A 25,481-nucleotide genomic window follows, 5' to 3' on the forward strand; every position below is an offset into this window, starting at 1 on the left:
CTAGCAACCAAATACTACGGGTCATTTCCCTAGTAGTCATTGTGGATAGAGGATATTGTTCTCTGGCTTTGTACTCTGTCTGGCTAGCAGGATTGGGGTCAATTCCATTTCAATTCAGTCCATTCAGGAAGTAAACTGACATTCCAAATCCAATACAAATTCTCAGGAAAAGCCATAGAATATTAGAGGAACAGAAGACAGGTAGACAGGACAGGTAGACAGGACAGGTAGACAGGACAGGTAGATAGGACAGGTAGTCAGGACAGGTAGATAGGACAGGTAGACATGACAGGTAGACAGGACAGGTAGATAGGACAGGTAGACAGGACAGGTAGACATGACAGGTAGACAGGACAGGTAGATAGGACAGGTAGATATGACAGGTAGACAGGACAGGTAGGCAGGACAGGTAGACAGGACAGGTAGACAGGACAGGTAGACAGGACAGGTAGATAGGACAGGTAGACAGGACAGGTAGATAGGACAAGAAGACAGGACAGGTAGATATGACAGGTAGATAGGACAGGTATACAGGACAGGTAGACAGGACAGGTAGACAGGACAGGTAGATAGGACAGGAAGACAGGACAGGTAGATAGGACAGGTAGACAGGACAAGAAGACAGGACAGGTAGATAGGACAGGTAGATAGGACAAGAAGACAGGACAGGTAGATAGGACAGGAAGACAGGACAGGTAGATAGGACAGGTAGATAGGACAGGAAGACAGGACAGGTAGATAGGACAGGAAGACAGGACAGGTAGACAGGACAGGTAGATAGGACAAGAAGACAGGACAGGTAGACAGGACAGGTAGACAGGACAGGAAGACAGGACAGGTAGACAGGACAGGTAGACAGGACAGGTAGATAGGACAGGTAGATAGGACAGGTAGACAGGACAGGTAGACAGGACAGGTAGATATGACAGGTAGACAGGACAGGTAGACAGGACAGGTAGATAGGACAGGTAGACAGGACAGGTAGATAGGACAAGAAGACAGGACAGGTAGATATGACAGGTAGATAGGACAGGTATACATGACAGGTAGACAGGACAGGTAGACATGACAGGTAGATAGGACAGGAAGACAGGACAGGTAGATAGGACAGGTAGATAGGACAAGAAGACAGGACAGGTAGATAGGACAGGTAGATAGGACAAGAAGACAGGACAGGTAGATAGGACAGGTAGATAGGACAGGTAGACAGGACAGGTAGACAGGACAGGTAGATAGGACAGGTAGACAGGACAGGTAGACAGGACAGGTAGATATGACAGGTAGACAGGACAGGTAGACAGGACAGGTAGATAGGACAAGAATACAGGACAGGTAGACAGGACAGGTAGATAGGACAGGTAGACAGGACAGGTAGACAGGACAGGTAGATATGACAGGTAGACAGGACAGGTAGACAGGACAGGTAGACAGGACAAGTAGACAGGACAGGTAGATATGACAGGAAGACAGGACAGGTAGACAGGACAGGTAGATAGGACAGGAAGACAGGACAGGTAGACAGGACAGGTAGACAGGACAGGTAGATAGGACAGGTAGACAGGACAGGTAGATAGGACAGGTAGACAGGACAGGAAGACAGGACAGGTAGACAGGACAGGTATATAGGACAGGTAGATAGGACAGGAAGACAGGACAGGTAGACAGGACAGGTAGATAGGACAGGTAGACAGGACAGGTAGATAGGACAGGAAGACAGGACAGGTAGACAGGACAGGTAGGCAGGACAGGTAGACAGGACAGGTAGTTAGGACAGGTAGACAGGACAGGTAGGTTCCAGTACTTACAGAAGCTAGTGCTTTCCCCAGGGCTGCTCCAGTCTGTGACCTTCCTGTAGAGTGGTTTCCTGTGGTGTTCTCTGAGCTGGTGGCTGACGAGGTGTGAGATGCAGGAGGGTTGTTACGATGGAAGGTAGACATAGGAGGAAGACCCCTGTTCACCTCTACAGGTGAGACTGAATGGGGAGAATAGTCCTGCGAAACAATAAACAACATACACATGATTTGGCAGCGGACCAGAGTGCATCAGTATGTACAGTACCAGTCAGTAGTTTGGGACACACCTACTCATTCAAGTTTTTTAATTTAAAAAAAAACTATTTTCTACATTGTAGAATAACAGTGAAGACAACTATGAAATAACTATGAAACTATGAAATAACACATATGGAATCATGTAGTAACCAAAAAAAGTGTTAAACAAATCAAAATATATTTTATGTTAGAAATTCTTCAAAGAAGTCACCCTTTGCCTTGATGCCAGCCTTGCACACTATTGGCATTCTCTCAACCAGCTTCATGAGGTAGTCACCTGGAATGCATTTCAATTAACAGGTGTGCCTTGTTAATTTGTGCAATTTCTTTCCTTCTTAATGCGTTTGCGACAATCAGTTGTGTTGTGACAAGGTAGAGCTGGTATACAGAAGATAGTCCTATTTGGTCAAATACCAAGTCAAATCAAATCAAATTTATTTGTCACATACACATGGTTAGCAGATTGTTAATGCGAGTGTAGCGAAATGCTTGTGCTTCTAGTTCCGACAATGCAGTAATAACCAACGAGTAATCTAACCTAACAATTCCACAACTACTACCTTATAGACACATAAAGGGATAAAGAATATGTACATAAAGATATATGAATGAGTGATGGTACAGAACGGCATAGGCAAGATGCAGTAGATGGTATCGAGTACAGTATATACATATGAGATGAGAAATGTAGGGTATGTAAACATGAAAGTGGCATTGTTTAAAGTGGCTAGTGCTACCTTTTTTACATCAATTTCCATCAATTTCCATTATTAAAGTGAGCTGGAGTTGAGTCAGTATGTTGACTGCTGCCACTCAATGTTAGTGGTGGCTGTTTAACAGTCTGATGGCCTTGGGATAGAAGCTGTTTTTCAGTCTCTCGGTCCCTGCTTTGATGCACCTGTACTGACCTCGCCTTCTGGATGATAGCGGGGTAAACAGGCAGTGGCTCGGGTGGCTGTTGTCCTTGATGATCTTTATGGCCTTCCTGTGACATCGGGTGGTGTAGGTGTCCTGGAGGGCAGATAGTTTGCCCCCGGTGATGCGTTGTGCAGACCTCACTACCTAATGGAGAGCCTTACGGTTGTGGGCGGAGCAGTTGCCGTACCAGGCGGTGATACAGCCCGACAGGATGCTCTCGATTGTGCATCTGTAGAAGTTTGTGAGTGCTTTTGGTGACAAGCCAAATTTCTTCAGCCTCCTGAGGTTGAAGAGGCGCTGCTGCGCCTTCTTCACAACGCTGTCTGTGTGGGTGGACCAATTCAGTTTGTCCGTGATGTGTACGCCGAGGAACTTAAAACTTACTACCCTCTCCACTACTGTCCCGTCGATGTGGATAGGGGTGTGCTCCCTCTGCTGTTTCCTGAAGTCCATAATCATCTCCTTTGTTTTGTTGACGTTGAGTGTGAGGTTACTTTCCTGACACCACACTCCTAGGGCCCTCACCTCCTCCCTGTAGGCCACCTCGTCATCGTTGGTAATCAAGCCTACCACTGTAGTGTCGTCCGCAAACTTGATGATTGAGTTGGAGGCGTGCTTAGCCAAGCAGTCGTGGGTGAACAGGGAGTACAGGAGAGGGCTCAGAACGCACCCTTGTGGGGCCCCAGTGTTGAAGATCAGCGAGGTGGAGATGTTGTTACCTACCCTCACCACCTGGGGGTGGCTTGTCAGGAAGACCAGTACCCAGTTGCACAGGGCAGGGTCGAGACCCTGGGTCTCGAGCTTGATGACGAGTTTGGAGGGTACTATGTTTTTTCAATGCTGAGCTGTAGTCGATGAACAGCATTCTCACATAGGTATTCCTCTTGTCCAGATGGGTTAGGGCAGTGTGCAGTGTGGTTGCGATTGCGTCGTCTGTGGACCTATTGAGGCGGTAAGCAAATTGGGGTGGGTCTAGGGTGTCAGGTAGGGTGGAGGTGATATGATCCTTGACTAGTCTCTCAAAGCACTTCATGATGACGGAAGTGAGTGATACGGGGCGGTAGTCGTTTAGCTCAGTTACCTTAGCTTTCTTGGGAACAGGAATAATGGTGGCCCTCTTGAAGCATGTGGGAACAACAGACTGGGATAGGGATTGATTGAATATGTCCGTAAACACACCAGCCAGCTGGTCTGCGCATGCTCCGAGGGCGCGGCTGGGGATGCCGTCTGGGCCTGCAGCCTTGCGAGGGTTAACACGTTTAAATGTTTTACTCACGTCGGCTGCAGTGAAGGAGAGTCCGCAGGTTTTGGTAGCGGGCCGTGTCAGTGGCACTCTATTGTCCTCAAAGTGAGCAAAGAAGTTATTTAGTCTGTCTGGGAGCAAGACATCCTGGTCCGCGACGGGGCTGATTTTCTTTTTGTAATTCGTGATTGACTGTAGACCCTGCCACATACCTCTTGTGTCTGAGCCGTTGAATTACAACTCTACTTTGTCTCTATACTGACACTTAGCTTGTTTGATTGCCTTGCGGAGGGAATAGCTACACTGTTTGTATTTGGTCATTTTTCGGGTCACCTTGCCCTGGTTAAAAGCAGTGCTTCGCGCTTTCAGTTTCATGCGAATGCTGCCATCAATCTACGGTTTCTGGTTTGGGAATGTTTTAATCGTTGCTGTGGGTACGACATCGACGATGCACTTTCTAATGAACTTGCTCACCGAATCAGCGTATTCGTCAATGTTGTTGTTGGACGCAATGCGGAACATATCCCAATCCACGTGATCGAAGCAGTCTTGAAGCGTGGAATCAGATTGGTCGGACCAGCGTTGAACAGACCTAAGTGTAGTAACTTCTTGTTTTAGTTTCTGTCTGTAGGCTGGAAGCAAAAAAATGGAGTCGTGGACAGCTTTTCCAAAAGGAGGGCAGGGGGGGCCTTATATGCGTCGCAGAAGTTAGATTAGCAATGATCCAAGGTTTTACCAGCCCTGGTTGCGCAATCGATATGCTGATAGAATTTATGGAGTCTTGTTTTCAGATTAGCCTGGTTAAAATCCCCAGCTACAAGGAATGCAGCCTCAGGATATATGGATTCCAGTTTGCAAAGAGTCAAATAAAGTTTGTTCAGGGCCATCGATGTGTCTGCTTGGGGGGGAATATATACGGCTGTGATTATAATCGAAGATAATTCCCTTGGTAGATAATGCGGTCGACATTTGATTGTGAGGAATTCTAAGTCAGGTGAACAGAAGGACTTGAGTTCCCCCCGCCCCTCTTCTTACCAGAAAGATGCTTGTTTCTGTCGGGTGATGCGTGAAGAAACCAGCTGGCTGCACCGACTCCGATAGCGTCTCTCCAGTGAGCCATGTTTCCGTGAAGCAAAGAACGGTACAGTCTCTGATGTCTCTCTGGAATGCTACCCTTGCTCGGATTTCATCAACCTTGTTGTCAAGAGACTGGACATTGGCGAGTAGTATGCTAGGGAGTGGTGCACGATGTGCCTGTCTCTGGAGCCTGACCAGAAGACCGCTTCGTCTGCCCCTTTTACGGCGTCGTTGTTTAGGGTCGCCAGCTGGGATCCGATCCATTGTCCTGGGTGGAAGGCAAAACACAGGATCCACTTCGGGAAAGTCACATTCCTGGTCGCAATGATGGTGAGTTGACGTTGCTCTTATATTCAGTAGAATCCTCCCGACTGTATGTAATGAAATCTAAGATTACCTGGGGTACCAATGTAAGAAATAACATGTAAAAAAACAAAATACTGCATAGTTTCCTAGGAACGCGAAGCGAGGCGACCATATTATAGCAAGAACAGCTCAAATAAGCAAAGATAAATCCATCCAAGTCCATCATTACTTTAAGACATGAAGGTCAGTCAATGCAGAACATTTCAAGTGTAGTTGCAAAAACCATCCAGCGCTATGATGAAACAGGCTCTCATGAGGACCACCACAGCAAAGGAAGACCCAGAATTACCTCTGCTGCAGATGATACGTTCATTAGAGTTACCAGCCTCAGAAATTACAGCCCAAATAAATGCTTCACAGAGTTTAAGTAACAGACACATCTCAACATTAACTGTTCAGAGAAGACTGTGAATCAGGCCTTCATGGTGGAATTACTGCAAAGAAACCACTACTAAAGGACACCAATAATAAGAAGAGACTTTCTTGGGCCAAGAAACACGAGCAATGGACATTAGACCGGTGGAAATCTGTCCTTTGGTGTGATGAGTCCAAATTTGAGATTCTTGGTTCCAACCTCCGTGTCTTTGTGAAACACAGAGTAGTTGAACGGATGATCTCTGCATGTGTGGTTCCCACCGTGAAGCATGGAGGAGGAGGTGTGATGGTGTGGTTCCCACAGTGAAGCATGGAGGAGGAGGTGTGATGGTGTGGTTCCCACCGTGAAGCATGGAGGAGGAGGTGTGATGGTGCTTTGCTGATGACACTTTCTGTGAAATTATTTAGAATTCAAGGCACACTTAACCAGCACGGCTCCCACAGCATTCTGTAGCGATACGCCATCCCATCTGGTTTGCGCTTAGTGGGACTATCATTGTTTTTCAAAAGGGCAATGACCCAACACACCTCCAGGCTGAGTAAGGGCTATTTGACCAAGAAGGAGAGTGATGGAGTGCTGCAACCCTTTTGACTGGTACTGTACATGTGCTGGGTCAGTATCTACATCTGGGTGAGCCCATCAAAATAAAACTATAAGTAGAACATTATTTATTTAAAACTCTTTGTGTGAGTAAAGTCAAGTACAGTCAGTTCTTTACCAGGTGATTATGTGCTGGTTGCATGTTGTTGTAGCTTCCTGATTGGTGAGCTGAGGCCCCTCCCACCATGCCTCCAAAGCCAGGCTGGTTCATTCCATTGGAGTTCCACATGTCAGGTGAACTGTTGTTCCCCTGTCGCTCACTGAAAAAGCTTCCCGTGAACACGTTGCCTGGAGCTTTAGAGGAGGGGTGTGAGGATGAGTCAGGGTTGAGGAGGTCGTCATGATTTGGAGATTGAGTATAGACCTGAGAAGAACAAAGGGGGGGAAACAGCTAAATGAAAGATTGTGATGAACTAAACGTCTATAACACTGAAACAATGACTTCGTAAAGTTACTCTTCCTAGTCACTGGAAGAGATGTCAGTGACATAGTAGAAACCAGAGACCAAAAGCATGTATATAAACACATATTTATTTAACCTGGCAAGTCAGTTAGGAACAAATTCTTATTTTGAATGATGGCCTACGAGGCAACAGTGGGTTAAACTGCCTTGTTCAGGGGCAGAACGACAGATTTTTTACCTTGTCAGCTCAGGGATTCGATCTAGCAACTTTTCAGTTACTAGTCCCAACGCTCTAACCACTAGGCTACCTGCCGCCCATATACAGTATGTGAATATATACAGTATAGTCTATATGAATACTTGTGAACATATACAGAATAGCCTATATGTGAATACAGTATATACAGTATAGCCTATATGTGAATACAGTATATACAGTATAGCCTATATGTGAATACAGTATATACAGTATAGCCTATATGTGAATACAGTATATACAGTATAGCCTATATGTGAATACAGTATATACAGTATAGCCTATATGTGAATACAGTATATACAGTATAGCCTATATGTGAATACAGTATATACAGTATAGCCTATATGTGAATACAGTATATACAGTATAGCCTATATGTGAATACAGTATATACAGTATAGCCTATATGTGAATACAGTATATACAGTATAGCCTATATGTGAATATATACAGTATATGAATACATATGTAAATATATGTCTATGGATCAACGCAATACCAGAACTGTGAACTGAAGCTACAGTACACTACAGTATATTTATTATAATACAGGATACTATGATATACAACTGTATACTACAGCACAATACAGTATACTACAGCACACTACAGTACACTACAGCACAATACAGTACACTAGAGCACCCTACAGCACACTACAGTACACTACAGTACACTACAGTACACTACAGCATACTACAGTACACTACAGTATAGCACAGTACACTACAGTATACTACAGCATACTACAGCATACTACACCATACTACAGTATACTACAGAACACTACAGTATAGCACAGTACACTACAGTACACTACAGTATACTACAGCATACTACAGCATACTACACCATACTACAGTATACTACAGAACACTACAGTACACTACAGTACACTACAGTACACTACAGTATACTACAGTACACTATAGAACAATACAGTATAGTACAGTACACTACAGTATAATACAGTATACTACAGCATACTACAGCATACTACAGAACACTACAGTATAGTACAGCATACTACACCATACTACAGTATACTATAGAACACTACAGTATAGCACAGTATACTACAGCATACTACACCATACTACAGCACACTACAGTACACTACAGCATACTACAGAACACTACAGTATAGCACAGTATACTACAGCATACTACACCATACTACAGCACACTACAGTACACTACAGCATACTACAGAACACTACAGTATAGCACAGTACACTACAGTATACTACAGCATACTACACCATACTACAGTATACTACAGAACACTACAGTATAGCACAGTACACTACAGTACACTACAGTATACTACAGCATACTACAGCATACTACACCATACTACAGTATACTACAGAACACTACAGTACACTACAGTACACTACAGTACACTACAGTATACTACAGTACACTATAGAACAATACAGTATAGTACAGTACACTACAGTATAATACAGTATACTACAGCATATTACAGCATACTACAGAACACTACAGTATAGTACAGCATACTACACCATACTACAGTATACTATAGAACACTACAGTATAGTACAGTATACTACAGCATACTACACCATACTACAGTATACTATAGAACACTACAGTACACTACAGTACACTACAGTATACTACAGCATACTACACCATACTACAGTATACTATAGAACACTACAGTACACTACAGTACACTACAGTATACTACAGCATACTACAGTATACTATAGAACACTACAGTATAGTACAGTACACTACAGTATACTACAGCATACTACACCATACTACAGTACTCCACAATATAATACAGTGAACTACTGTATAATACAGTACACTACAGCACACTACAGTACACTACAGAACCGTACATTACAGTATACACCAGAACACTACAGTATACTACAGCATACTATAGCATTCCACAGTATACTACAGTACACTACATTACATTATACTACAGTATACTATAGTACACTACACTATAATACAGTATAAAACAGTATAATATAGTATAATACAGTACACTACACTACATTATACTACAGTATGCTATAGTACACTACACTATAATACAGTATAAACAGTATAATACAGTATAATACAGCACACTAAAGTATAATACAGTATAATACTGTACACTACAGTATAATACAGTACACTACCATACACTACACTACAATACAGTATAAAACATTATAGTACATTACAGTATAATACAGTACACTACAGTATAATACAGTATAATACAGTACAGTACAGTAAAATCCAGTACACTACAGTATAATACAGTAAAATACAGTATACTACCATACACTACACTATAATACAGTATAAAACAGTATAATACAGTACATTACAGTATAATACAGTATAATACAGTACACTACAGTATAATACAGTATAATACGGTACACTACAGCATAATACAGTATAATACAGTACACTACAGTATAATACAGTATACTACAGTATACTACAGTACACAACAGTATAATACAGTATAATACAGTAAAATACAGTATATTACCATACACTACACTATAATACAGTATAAAACAGTATAATACAGTACATTACAGTATAATACAGTATAATACTGTACACTACAGTATAATACAGTATAATACAGCACGGTACAGTATAATACAGTATAAAACAGTATAATACAGTACACTACAGTATAATACAGTACACTACAGTATAAAACAGTATAATACAGTATAAAACAGTATAATACAGTACACTACAGTATAATACAGTATAATATAGTACACTACAGTATACTAAAGTACACTACACTATAATACACTATAATACAGTATAATACAGTATAATACAGTATAATATAGTACACTACAGTATACTAAAGTACACTACACTATAATACACTATAATACAGTACACTACAGTATAATACAGTATAATATAGTATAATACAGTATACTAAAGTACACTACACTATAATACACTATAATACAGTATAATACAGTATAATACAGTACACTACAGTATAATACAGTATAATATAGTATAATACAGTATACTAAAGTACACTACACTATAATACACTATAATACAGTATAATACAGTACACTACAGTATAATACAGCATACTATAGTACACTACACTATAATACAGTATACTACAGAAGTCTAAATAAAACCAAGCCGTGTGCTGAATGGAGCAGACTCAGAGCTATTGTGTTAATCCCTAAACTGGGTGATCCATGCACCTCCTCATCCGGATTAAGGGAACAGCACTACCTCCCCATCACCGCCTGCCCGGGAGGGAGGGGGGGAGAGAGGGAGAGAGAGAGAGAGAGAGAGAGAGAGAGAGAGAGAGAGAGAGAGAGAGAGAGAGAGAGAGAGAGAGAGAGAGAGAGAGAGAGAGAGAGAGAAAGAGAGAATTCCCTGCTGCCCTAATCGTAATCAGGTTTAGGGCTAGTTTGGAAGATTGGGATAGAAAGAATTTCATTTGGAAAAAGCTGCAGAACAACATTGGATAAATCCTCTTCAGACAGCAGGACCACACCACAAGACCACACCACAGGATCGGACCACAGGATCGGACCACAGGATCAGACCACAGGATCGGACCACAGGATCAGACCACAGGATCGGACCACAGGATCAGACCACAGGACCGAACCACAGGATCAGACCACAGGATCGGACCACAGGATCGGACCACAGGATCAGACCACAGGATCGGACCACAGGATCGGACCACAGGATCAGACCACAGGACCGAACCACAGGATCGGACCACAGGGTCGGACCACAGGATCGAACCACAGGGTCGGACCACAGGATCGGACCCCAGGATCGGACCACAGGATCGGACCCCAGGGTCGGACCACAGGATCGGACCCCAGGATCGGACCACAGGATCAGACCACAGGATCTGACCACAGGATCTGACCACAGGATCGGACCACAGGATCTGACCACAGGATCGGACCACAGGATCAGACCACAGTATCAGACCACAGGACCACACCACAGGATCGGACCACAGGATCAGACCACAGGATCAGACCACAGGATCAGACCACAGGATCAGACCACAGGATCAGACCACAGGATCAGACCACAGGATCGGACCACAGGATCAGACCACACCACATTGTAATAGAGTATGAGACTTTTGTCTCACCTAGAAAATAACTAAATGTTGAAACAGTGACAGTTTTCTATTTTATTACAATAAAAAATGAGAATGAACTATTGTATCATCGAAGGAGGTTTTACAAATGAAACACCTACCCACACTGAGAGGTCTGTGCTGCACCTGCACCCCCCCCCCCCCCCAGATCTCTTTGATCTGATTCAGGAAATTAAAATCAACCTCCCTGAGGAACATCAATGGGGTGTCAGTTACCCCGACAACAGGCACTGTTACCCCGGTGACAAACGCCTGTAAAGCAGACCTGCTCTCTATTTAAAGACCCTCTTGAGCATGCTACCACACATACACACACACACACACACATGCACACACGCACACACGCACACAACACACACACACAAACACAATGCACCCCCCCCCCCACACACACACACACACACAGCTCTAGCCGTGTTTGGCACAAGTTCCATGGTGATAATGGGACCAGGCCAACCACAGGAGCCCCTGCTGTCACTAGCCCTGTCTGAGTCTCCGTGGGTAGCATATGGTGCAGGATAATGCCAATTGTCCTCCTTACCATGGGAGGTAGCAGGCGACCCGTTGATAATGGTCACGCATACACACATACGCATATGCACGGGCACACACACATACACACACTATGGGACGTAGCAGGCGACCCGTTAATAATGGTCACGCCCCCGCCCCAGCACACCCCCACTGGGCCCCAATAACAACCCCCGAACACACAACTTGGCACACACACATGAACCGTCGCCATGACATTCTCTTTTAGTAGCACATTGATTTATAAACCATCAGTCATGTCATCACACATGATGGGAGACTTTTCACCATGTGTGAAGAACACAACTACAGGAAGATAGAGGTGTAATATACTGCACTTTAACATCACAGTTGTGATACATTAGCATCTCTGACAGCAACACACATTTGACTGATAGCAACAAAAACATGACTGATATCATCTCTGATAGCAACAAAAAACATGACTGATATCATCTCTGATGGAAACAAAAACATGACTGATATCATCTCTGATAGCAACAAAAACATGACTGATATCATCTCTGATGGAAACAAAAACATGACTGATATCATCTCTGATGGAAACAAAAACTTAAATGAAGACATGAAAGACCCCATTTTGCACTCAAAAATGTATACTTTCAATCATTTAGAGGAAGATTTAAATGAGTGCAATATTGACCAACTATTCTAAGGCCTCTACCCTACAGTAACACCCCTTCCAACTTTAGCCACATGCAACCGATTGGCCCCTCTGTGTCTGGTACTAACGTCTGGTTCTAGTTAGTTACCCTCTAACGTCTGGTTCTAGTTAGTCTCGAATGTCTGGTTCTAGTTAGTTAGTCTCTAACGTCTGGTTCTAGTTAGTTACTCTCTAACGTCTGGTTCTAGTTAGTTACTCTCTAACGTCTGGTTCTAGTTAGTTACTCTCTAACGTCTGGTTCTAGTTAGTCTCGAATGTCTGGTTCTAGTTAGTTAGTCTCTAACGTCTGGTTCTAGTTAGTTACTCTCTAACGTCTGGTTCTAGTTAGTTACCCTCTAACGTCTGGTTCTAGTTAGTTACCCTCTAACGTCTGGTTCTAGTTAGTCTCTAATGTCTGGTTCTAGTTAGTTAGTCTCTAACGTCTGGTTCTAGTTAGTTACTCTCTAACGTCTGGTTCTAGTTAGTTACTCTCTAACATCTGGTTCTAGTTAGTTACTCTCTAACGTCTGGTTCTAGTTAGTTACCCTCTAACGTCTGGTTCTAGTTAGTCTCTAATGTCTGGTTCTAGTTAGTTAGTCTCTAACGTCTGGTTCTAGTTAGTTACTCTCTAACGTCTGGTTCTAGTTAGTTACCCTCTAACGTCTGGTTCTAGTTAGTTACTCTCTAATGACTGGTTCTAGTTAGCTACTCTCTAACGTCTGGTTCTAGTTAGTTACTCTCTAACGTCTGGTTCTAGTTAGTTACTCTCTAACGTCTGGTTCTAGTTAGTTAGTCTCTAACGTCTGGTTCTAGTTAGTTAGTCTCTAACGTCTGGTTCTAGTTAGTTACTCTCTAACGTCTGGTTCTAGTTAGTTACTCTCTAACGTCTGGTTCTAGTTAGTTAGTCTCTAACGTCTGGTTCTAGTTAGTTACTCTCTAACGTCTGGTTCTAGTTAGTTACTCTCTAACGTCTGGTTCTAGTTAGTTACTCTCTAAAGTCTGGTTCTAGTTAGTTACTCTCTAACGTCTGGTTCTAGTTAGTTACTCTATAACGTCTGGTTCTAGTTAGTTACTCTCTAACGTCTGGTTCTAGTTAGTTACTCTCTAACGTCTGGTTCTAGTTAGTTACTCTCTAACGTCTGGTTCTAGTTAGTTACTCTCTAACGTCTGGTTCTAGTTAGTTACCCTCTAACGTCTGGTTCTAGTTAGTTACTCTCTAACGTCTGGTTCTAGTTAGTTACCCTCTAACGTCTGGTTCTAGTTAGTTACTCTCTAACGTCTGGTTCTAGTTAGTTAGTCTCCCAGTCTTTGATGGTGGTAATGGACGAGGACAGGGACCAGTGTTAAAACATACCACGGTTAAATCAAATAGAGATCACAGCAATCTGCTACACATTAGAGAAATGGTAGGCGGTAAATATAGACTGATACATTATATGTTGTGTTCTGACCGCTGAAAGAGGGACGTTTGGTCAATTACATTACAAAATGTAAGTACGTGCTGCAAATGTCATAATCTTCTATCACAATGAAACCACAGAGATTCTGAACTTTTCATACATTAGTAGTCCCAGTTCTAGTGCCATTGAACACACACACACACACACACAGATACAGCCATAGCTGCATATACCTAACCCCCATGACACATGTTCACTGCAATGACTTTTGATGAGAGGTACAGTGCCTTGCGAAAGTATTCGGCCCCCTTGAACTTTGCGACCTTTTCCAACATTTCAGGCTTCAAACATAAAGATATAAAACTGTATTTTTTTGTGAAGAATCAACAACAAGTGGGACACAATCATGAAGTGGAACGACATTTATTGGATATTTCAAACTTTTTTAACAAATCAAAAACTGAAAAATTGGGCGTGCAAAATTATTCAGCCCCCTTAAGTTACTACTTTGTAGCGCCACCTTTTGCTGCGATTACAGCTGTAAGTCGCTTGGGGTATGTCTCTATCAGTTTTGCACATCGAGAGACTGACATTTTTTCCCATTCCTCCTTGCAAAACAGCTCGAGCTCAGTGAGGTTGGATGGAGAGCATTTGTGAACAGCAGTTTTCAGTTCTTTCCACAGATTCTCGATTGGATTCAGGTCTGGACTTTGACTTGGCCATTCTAACACCTGGATATGTTTATTTTTGAACCATTCCATTGTAGATGTTGCTTTATGTTTTGGATCATTGTCTTGTTGGAAGACAAATCTCCGTCCCAGTCTCAGGTCTTTTGCAGACTCCATCAGGTTTTCTTCCAGAATGGTCCTGTATTTGGCTCCATCCATCTTCCCATCAATTTTAACCATCTTCCCTGTCCCTGCTGAAGAAAAGCAGGCCCAAACCATGATGCTGCCACCACCATGTTTGACAGTGGGGATGGTGTGTTCAGGGTGATGGGCTGTGTTGCTTTTACGCCAAACATAACGTTTTGCATTGTTGCCAAAAAGTTCAATTTTGGTTTCATCTGACCAGAGCACCTTCTTCCACATGTTTGGTGTGTCTCCCAGGTGGCTTGTGGCAAACTTTAAACAACACTTTTTATGGATATCTTTAAGAAATGGCTTTCTTCTTGCCACTCTTCCATAAAGGCCAGATTTGTGCAATATATGACTGATTGTTGTCCTATGGACAGAGTCTCCCACCTCAGCTGTAGATCTCTGCAGTTCATCCAGAGTGATCATGGGCCTCTTGGCTGCATCTCTGATCAGTCTTCTCCTTGTATGATGTCACGCCTTGGTCTTAGTATTTTGTGTTTTCGTTATATATTTGGTCAGGCCAGGGTGTGACATGGGTTATTGTGTTGTCATTTTTTTTTTTTTAGGAATTGGGATTGTGGTTGATTAGGGGTGTGTCTAGTGTAGGCTTGGCTGCCTGAGGCGGTTCTCGATCAGAGTCAGGTGATTCTCGTTGTCTCGGATTGGGAACCGTATTTAGCTAGCCTGAGTTTCACTTTGTATTTCGTGGGTGATTGTTCCTGTCTCTGTGTAGTTTCACCAGATAGGCTGTAATTAGGTTTCACGTTCCGTTTGTTGTTTTCGTATTTGTATAGTCATTTCATGTGTCACTATTTTCATTAAAGTCATGAGTAACCACCACGCTGCATTTCGGTCCTCTCTTTCTACAAACGAAGAACGCCGTTACAGAATCACCCACCACACTCGGACCGAGCAGCGTGTTAACAGGCAGCAGCGAAGGGAGGACGTTATGGACAGCAGAGGCTTTGAGTATACGACGTGGGAAGAAATAGACAGGTGGGCGGCCGACCCAGAGAGAGTGCCTGAGCCCGCCTGGGATTCGCTGGAGCAGTGCGAAGAGGGCTATAGACGAATGGAGTCGAAAAGAAAGACACGGCGGCGCGGAGCAAAAACCGAAAAGCAGCCCCAAAAATGTATTGGGGGGGGGCTCAGAGGGAGAGTGGCTGAGTCAGGAGATAGACCTGAGCCAACTCTCCCTGTTTATCGTGAGGAGCCAAGGAGGAGACCAGAACCAGAGCCGGTGTTGGAGGTGAGCGAAACAGAGACTGTGAAGGAGTTAATGGGGAAATTGGAGGAGAGAGAAATGAGGGAGTTGCTGTGTTGGTGCTTTTTGCATGGGATTCGCCCGACGGAACGTGTTGGGGATTTGATGGCACCTGGGTTAGCGCTCCATACTCGTCCTGAGGTGCGTGTTAGTCGGCTGGTGAAGTTGGTGCCAGCCTCACGCACCAGGCCTCCTGTGCACATCCCTAGTCTTGCACGTCCTGTGCCAACACTGCTCTCAAGATCTCCAGTACGCCTTCACGGTCTAGCCCATCCTGTGCCACCTCCACACTCCAGTCCTCCGGTAGCAGCTCCCCGCACCAGGCTTCCTGTGCGCGTCCTCGATCCAGTACCACCAGTTCCAGCACCACGCATCAGGCCTACAGTGCGCCTCGCCTCTCCTGCGCTGTCGGAGTCTCCCGCCTGTTCAGCGCTGTTGGAGCCACACACCTTTCCTGCGCTGCCGGAGTCTCTCGCCTGTTCAGCGCAGACAGAGCTGCCAGCCTGCAGGGAGCAGCTGGAGCTGCCAGCCTGCAGGGAGCAGCTGGAGCTGCCAGCCTGCATGGAGAAGCCAGAGCTGCCAGCCTATATGGAGCAGCCAGAGCTGTCAGTCTGTAAGAAGCCACCAGAGCTGTCAGCCTGCATGGAGCAGCCAGAGCTGTCAGTCTGCATGGAGCAGCTGGAGCTGCCAGCCTGCATGGAGAAGCCAGAGCTGCCAGCCTGCATGGAGCAGCCAGAGCTGTCAGTCTGCATGGAGCAGCCATAGATGTCAGTCTGCATGGAGCAGCCAGAGCTGTCAGTCTGCATGAAGCAGCCCGAGCTGCCAGTCTGCAAGGAGCTGCCAGTCTGCAAGGAGCTGTCAGTCTGCAAGGAGCTGTCAGTCTGCAAGGAGCTGTCAGTCTGCACGGAGCTGTCAGTCTGCAAGGAGCTGTCAGTCTGCAAGGAGCTGTCAGTCTGTAAGGAGCTGCCAGTCTGCAAGGAGCTGCCAGTCAGCACGGAGCCGCCAGAGCTGTCAGTCTGTAAGAAGCCGCCAGAGCTGTCAGCCTATATGGAGCAGCCAGTGCCGCCAGTCTGCTCAGCGCCGCCAGTGCCGCCAGTCTGCCCAGCGCCGCCAGTGCCGCCAGTCTGCCCAGCGCCGCCAGTGCCCCCAGTCTGCCCAGCGTCGCCAGTCTGCCCAGCATCGCCAGTCTGCCCAGCGCCGCCAGTCTGCCCAGCGTCGCCAGTCTGTCAGGATCAGTTAGATCCACCAGTCAGCCAGGATCCACCAGTCTGCCAGGATCCGCCAGAAGTGCCAGTCAGCCAGGATCCGCCAGAAGTGCCAGTCGGCCAGGATCTGCCAGTAGTGCCAGTCGGCCAGGATCTGCCAGTCAGCCAGACTCTTCCAGATCCGCCAGTCAGCCAGACGCTTCCAGATCCGCCAGTCAGCCAGACTCTTCCAGATCTGCCAGTCAGCCAGACTCTTCCAGATCTGCCAGTCAGCCAGTCTCTTCCAGATCTGCCAGTCAACCAGAATCTTCCAGATCTGCTAGTCAACCAGAATCTTCCAGATCTGCTAGTCAACCAGAATCTTCCAGATCTGCTAGTCAACCAGAATCTTCCAGATCTGCTACTCAACCTGAATCTTCCAGATCCGCCAGCCAGCCAGGATCTACCGGAGCCTACTACCTACCTGAGCTTCATCTCAGTACTGGGCTTCCTCTCAGTACTGGGCTTCCTCTCAGTACTGGGCTTCCCCTCAGTTCCGGGCTGCCCCTCAGTTCCGGGCTGCCCCTCAGTCCCGAGCTGCCCCTCAGTCCCGAGCTGCCCCTCAGTCCCGAGCTGCCCCTCAGTCCCGAGCTGCCCCTCAGTCCCGAGCTGCCTCAGTCCCGAGCTGCCCCTCAGTCCCGAGCTGCCCCTCAGTAACAAGCTGCTCCTCAGTTCAGTGGGGTTCTGGGTGAGGACTATTAGGCCATGGTCGGCGGCGAGGGTGGATTATCCCAGGACGCGAAGGGGAGGAACTATGACATTTATGGAGTGGGGTCCACGTCCCGAGCCGACGCCGCCACCATGGACAGACGCCCACCCGGACCCTCCCTCTGGTTTTGAGGTGCGTCCGGGAGTCCGCACCTTGGGGGGGGGGGGGTTCTGTCACGCATTGGTCTTAGTATTTTGTGTTTTCGTTATATATTTGGTCAGGCCAGGGTGTGACATGGGTTATTGTGTTGTCGTTTTGGGGGGTTTTGTAGGCATTGGGATTGTGGTTGATTAGGGGTGTGTCTAGTGTAGGCTTGGCTGCCTGAGGCGGTTCTCGATCAGAGTCAGGTGATTCTCGTTGTCTCGGATTGGGAACCGTATTTAGGTAGCCTGAGTTTCACTTTGTATTTTGTGGGTGATTGTTCCTGTCTCTGTGTAGTTTCACCAGATAGGCTGTAATTAGGTTTCACGTTCCGTTTGTTGTTTTCGTATTTGTATAGTTATTTCATGTGTCACTATTTTCATTAAAGTCATGAGTAACCACCACGCTGCATTTCGGTCCTCTCTTTCTACAAACGAAGAACGCCGTTACATATGAGCTGAAAGTTTAGAGGGACGGCCAGGTCTTGGTAGATTTGCAGTGGTCTGATACTCCTTCCATTTCAATATTATCGCTTGCACAGTGCTCCTTGGGATGTTTAAAGCTTGGGAAATCTTTTTGTATCCAAATCCGGCTTTAAACTTCTTCACAACAGTATCTCGGACCTGCCTGGTGTGTTCCTTGTTCTTCATGATGCTCTCTGCGCTTTTAACGGACCTCTGAGACTATCACAGTGCAGGTGCATTTATACGGAGACTTGATTACACACAGGTGGATTGTATTTATCATCATTAGTCATTTAGGTCAACATTGGATCATTCAGAGATCCTCACTGAACTTCTGGAGAGAGTTTGCTGCACTGAAAGTAAAGGGGCTGAATCATTTTGCACGCCCAATATTTTGGTTTTTGATTTGTTAAAAAAGTTTGAAATATCCAATAAATGTCGTTCCACTTCATGATTGTGTCCCACTTGTTGTTGATTCTTCACAAAAAAATACAGTTTTATATCTTTATGTTTGAAGCCTGAAATGTGGCAAAAGGTCGCAAAGTTCAAGGGGGCCGAATACTTTCGCAAGGCACTGTATATGAAAGGGTCTGTTCTTTTAATGGTACAGAATGTTAGACTCCCTGTAGTGATGAATGATATAGAATGTTAGACTCCCTGTAGTGATGAATGTTAGACTCCCTGTAGTGATGAATGATATAGAATGTTAGACTCCCTGTAGTGATGAATGATATAGAATGTTAGACTCCCTGTAGTGATGAATGATATAGAATGTTAGACTCCCTGTAGTGATGAATGATATAGAATGTTAGACTCCCTGTAGTGTTGAATGATATAGAATGCTAGACTCCCTGTAGTGATGAATGATATAGAATGTTAGACTCCCTGTAGTGATGAATGATATAGAATGTTAGACTTCCTGTAGTGATGAATGATATAGAATGTTAGACTCCCTGTAGTGATGAATGATATAGAATGTTAGACTCCCTGTAGTGATGAATGTTAGACTCCCTGTAGTGATGAATGATATAGAATGTTTGACTCCCTGTAGTGACGAATGATATAGAATGTTAGACTCCCTGTAGTGATGAATGATATAGAATGTTAGACTCCCTGTTGTGATGAATGATATAGAATGTTAGACTCCCTGTAGTGATGAATGATATAGAATGTTGGGACTCCCTGTAGTGATGAATAATATAGAATGTTAGACTCCCTGTAGTGATGAATGATAAGGCATGTTAGACTCCCTGTAGTGATGAATGTTAGACTCCCTGTAGTGATGAATGATATAGAATGTTAGACTCCCTGTAGTGATGACTGATATAGAATGTTAGACTCCCTGTAGTGATGAATGATATAGAATGTTAGACTCCCTGTAGTGATGACTGATATAGAATATTAGACTCCCTGTAGTGATGAATGTTAGACTCTCTGTAGTGATGACTGATATAGAATGTTAGACTCCCTGTAGTGATGAATGTTAGACTCCCTGTAGTGATGAATGATATAGAATGTTAGACTCTCTGTAGTGATGACTGATATAGATTGTTAGGCTCCCTGTAGTGATGCATGTTAGACTCTCTGTAGTGATGAATGATATAGAATGTTAGACTCCCTGTAGTGATGAATGATATAGAATGTTAGACTCCCTGTAGTGATGAATGATATAGAATGTTAGACTCCCTGTAGTGATGAATGATGTAGAATGTTAGACTCCCTGTAGTGATGAATGATATAGAATGTTAGACTCCCTGTAGTGATGAATGATATAGAATGTTAGACTCCCTGTAGTGATGAATGATATAGAATGTTAGACTCCCTGTAGTGATGAATGATATAGAATGTTAGACTCTCTGTAGTGATGAATGATATAGAATGTTAGACTCCCTGTAGTGATGAATGATGTAGAATGTTAGACTCCCTGTAGTGATGAATGATATAGAATGTTGGGACTCCCTGTAGTGATGAATGATATAGAATGTTAGACTCCCTGTAGTGATGAATGATATAGAATGTTAGACTCCCTGTTGTGATGAATGATATAGAATGTTAGACTCCCTGTAGTGATGAATGTTAGACTCCCTGTAGTGATGACTGATATAGAATGTTAGACTCCCTGTTGTGATGAATGTTAGACTCCCTGTAGTGATGAATGTTAGACTCCCTGTAGTGATGACTGATATAGAATGTTAGACTCCCTGTTGTGATGAATGTTAGACTCCCTGTAGTGATGAATGTTAGACTCCCTATTGTGATGAATGTTAGACTCCCTGTTGTGATGCATGTTAGACTCCCTGTAGTGATGAATGTTAGACTCCCTGTAGTGATGAATGTAGGAATCCCTGTAGTGATGAATGGCAGTTATTAAATTGAAACTGATGAGGGACCTGCAACACTAGTGAACAGAGTAGGCTTACTTTGATGTGTCAATTCTGTACTATACCAGAGCATATTATCACACTGATAGTGATATTGTCTGACTTTATTATCCCTGCCTTATTAGTATATGAGGATAATGTTAATAACAAGTGATATGCACAAATGTTGGACAAACTGAGAAAATAGAGGATGAAGTGTTATAATGTTTTATAAACGTAATAATGTGTTACTTCATCAATAGTAGAATATAACAGAGACATACACGCTATACACCCTTTCTGAATAGATAATAAACACGCTATACACCCTTTCTGAATAGATAATAAACACGCTATACACCCTTTCTGAATAGATAATAAACACGCTATACACCCTTTCTGAATAGATAATAAACACACTATACACCCTTTCTGAATAGATAATAAACACGCTATACACCCTTTCTGAATAGATAATAAACACGCTATACACCCTTTCTGAATAGATAATAAACACGCTATACACCCTTTCTGAATAGATAATAAACACGCTATACACCCTTTCTGAATAGATAATAAACACGCTATACACCCTTTCTGAATAGATAATAAACACGCTATACACCCTTTCTGAATAGATAATAAACACGCTATACACCCTTTCTGAATAGATAATAAACACGCTATACACCCTTTCTGAATAGATAATAAACACGCTATACACCCTTTCTGAATAGATAATAAACACGCTATACACCCTTTCTGAATAGATAATAAACACGCTATACACCCTTTCTGAATAGATAATAAACACGCTATACACCCTTTCTGAATAGATAATAAACACGCTATACACCCTTTCTGAATAGATAATAAACACGCTATACACCCTTTCTGAATAGATAATAAACACGCTATACACCCTTTCTGAATAGATAATAAACACGCTATACACCCTTTCTGAATAGATAATAAACACGCTATACACCCTTTCTGAATAGATAATAAACACGCTATACACCCTTTCTGAATAGATAATAAACACGCTATACACCCTTTCTGAATAGATAATAAACACACTATACACCCTTTCTGAATAGATAATAAACACGCTATATACCCTTTCTGAATAGATAATAAACACGCTATATACCCTTTCTGAATAGATAATAAACACGCTATACACCCTTTCTGAATAGATAATAAACACGCTATACACCCTTTCTGAATAGATAATAAACACGCTATACACCCTTTCTGAATAGATAATAAACACGCTATACACCCTTTCTGAATAGATAATAAACACGCTATACACCCTTTCTGAATAGATAATAAACACGCTATACACCCTTTCTGAATAGATAATAAACACGCTATACACCCTTTCTGAATAGATAATAAACACGCTATACACCCTTTCTGAATAGATAATAAACACGCTATACACCCTTTCTGAATAGATAATAAACACGCTATACACCCTTTCTGAATAGATAATAAACACGCTATACACCCTTTCTGAATAGATAATAAACACGCTATACACCATTTCTGAATAGATAATAAACACACTATACACCCTTTCTGAATAGATAATAAACACGCTATACACCCTTTCTGAATAGATAATAAACACGCTATACACCCTTTCTAAATAGATAATAAACACGCTATACACCCTTTCTGAATAGATAATAAACACACTATACACCCTTTCTGAATAGATAATAAACACGCTATACACCCTTTCTGAATAGATAATAAACACACTATACACCCTTTCTAAATAGATAATAAACACGCTATACACCCTTTCTGAATAGATAATAAACACGCTATACACCCTTTCTAAATAGATAATAAACACACTATACACCCTTTCTAAATAGATAATAAACACGTTATACACCCTTTCTAAATAGATAATAAACACACTATACACCCTTTCTAAATAGATAATAAACACGCTATACACCCTTTCTAAATAGATAATAAACACACTATACACCCTTTCTAAATAGATAATAAACACACTATACACCCTTTCTAAATAGATAATAAACACACTATACACCCTTTCTAAATAGATAATAAACACGCTATACACCCTTTCTAAATAGATAATAAACACGCTATACACCCTTTCTAAATAGATAATAAACACGCTATACACCCTTTCTAAATAGATAATAAACACGCTATACACCCTTTCTAAATAGATAATAAACACGCTATACACCCTTTCTAAATAGATAATAAACACGCTATACACCCTTTCTGAATAGATAATAAACACGCTATACACCCTTTCTAAATAGATAATAAACACACTATACACCCTTTCTAAATAGATAATAAACACGCTATACACCCTTTCTAAATAGATAATAAACACACTATACACCCTTTCTAAATAGATAATAAACACGCTATACACCCTTTCTAAATAGATAATAAACACGCTATACACCCTTTCTAAATAGATAATAAACACACTATACACCCTTACTAAATAGATAATAAACACGCTATACACCCTTTCTGAATAGATAATAAACACGCTATACACCCTTTCTGAATAGATAATAAACACGCTATACACCCTTTCTAAATAGATAATAAACACACTATACACCCTTTCTAAATAGATAATAAACACGCTATACACCCTTTCTGAATAGATAATAAACACGCTATACACCCTTTCTAAATAGATAATAAACACACTATACACCCTTTCTAAATAGATAATAAACACGTTATACACCCTTTCTAAATAGATAATAAACACACTATACACCCTTTCTAAATAGATAATAAACACGCTATACACCCTTTCTAAATAGATAATAAACACACTATACACCCTTTCTAAATAGATAACAAACACGCTATACACCCTTTCAGTGTCGGCAGGTAACCGAAAGGTCGCAAGATCGAATCCCCTGAGCTGACAAGGTAAAAAAAATCTGTCGTTCTGCCCCCTGAACAAGGCAGTTAAACCCAATGTTCCTAGGCCGTCATTGTAAATAAGAATTTGTTCTTAACGGACTTGCCTTGTTAAATAAAGGTACAAAAAAAAAGTCTAAACTATTCTAAGTAGGTAATAAACACACTCACCGATTTGACATTGTAGCAATACATCGGGGTATTGCTGGTGGTCCCTACAGAGACGGGATAGGTAGCACAGTGCATGATGCTGTTCAGTTTCCGTTTCACGTCAACAGCCCACTAGCTTCAGTAGTTTGTCCGTGGTCCTGTAGTATAGACTCCAGTAGTCAGTAGTGTCTATAGTATAGTCCTGTGAGTCCACAGCTCCTATCTCTGTTCATATATGCTCTACAGTCCTCACACACTGCCTCTCTTTACCCTAACCCTGCAGCTCACCCGGCTTACTCTGTCACAGACAATTTATGCAAAAGAGGGTTGGTCCATTCAAGAGATTGGTGTGGGGGTGGTTTAAGGTTTAAGGAGGGATTCTAGGAGGGTTCTAACTTAAACTACCTACATACCTAGTATGATGTTGGTTTACAACAAGGAACGTTTAACTGAAATCAACTACAGTGTTGTTTTGGCTGTAATCTAATATAGTGTTGTTTTGGCTGTAATCTAATACAGTGTTGATTTGGCTGTAATCTAATACAGTGTTGATTTGGCTGTAATCTAATATAGTGTTGTTTTGGCTGTAATCTAATACAGTGTTGATTTGGCTGTAATCTAATACAGTGTTGATTTGGCTGTAATCTAACACAGTGTTGATTTGGCTGTAATCTAATACAGTGTTGATTTGGCTGTAATCTAATACAGTGTTGTTTTGGCTGTAATCTAATACAGTGTTGATTTGGCTGTAATCTAATACAGTGTTGATTTGGCTGTAATCTAACACAGTGTTGATTTGGCTGTAATCTAATACAGTGTTGATTTGGCTGTAATCTAACACAGTGTTGATTTGGCTGTAATCTAACACAGTGTTGATTTGGCTGTAATCTAATACAGTGTTGTTTTGGCTGTAATCTAATATAGTGTTGTTTTGGCTGTAATCTAACACAGTGTTGATTTGGCTGTAATCTAATACAGTGTTGATTTGGCTGTAATCTAATATAGTGTTGTTTTGGTTGACTATTATAATTTTTTTGAACCTTTATTTAACCAGGCAAGTCAGTTAAGAACAAATTCTTATTTTCAATGACAGCCTAGGAACAGTGGGTTAACTGCCTTGTTCAGGGGCAGAACGACAGATTTGTACCTTGTCAGCTCGGGGGTTTGAACTCACAACCTTCCGGTTACTAGTCCAACGCTCTAACCACTAGGCTACGCTGCCGCCCCAAGGGTACTATTATATAATAGGGTTTCTTCCAAACAGTAGGAGAAGTA

General features: G+C 42.7%; 1 protein-coding gene across 2 annotated transcripts in view; it reads right to left on the minus strand.

Annotated features, from left to right (window-relative positions):
• Positions 1 to 24,482, minus strand: part of LOC109880183 (transcription factor 12-like) — a 35,074-nt gene extending 10,592 nt beyond the window's left edge. For both annotated transcript variants that reach the window (XM_031801583.1, XM_031801582.1), the window contains exons 1-3: positions 24,228 to 24,482; positions 6,750 to 6,995; positions 1,806 to 1,991 (exon numbers count right to left, since the gene is read on the minus strand). In XM_031801583.1, the coding sequence (XP_031657443.1) occupies positions 1,806 to 1,991; positions 6,750 to 6,995; positions 24,228 to 24,302 (507 nt within the window). In that variant the 5' untranslated portion in view covers positions 24,303 to 24,482. The remainder of the gene's footprint in view (positions 1 to 1,805; positions 1,992 to 6,749; positions 6,996 to 24,227) is intronic.
• Positions 24,483 to 25,481: the final 999 nt, after the last annotated feature.

The sequence above is a fragment of the Oncorhynchus kisutch genome, linkage group LG22 (assembly GCF_002021735.2).
Source record: "Oncorhynchus kisutch isolate 150728-3 linkage group LG22, Okis_V2, whole genome shotgun sequence".
NCBI classification, from domain to species: Eukaryota; Metazoa; Chordata; class Actinopteri; order Salmoniformes; family Salmonidae; genus Oncorhynchus; species Oncorhynchus kisutch.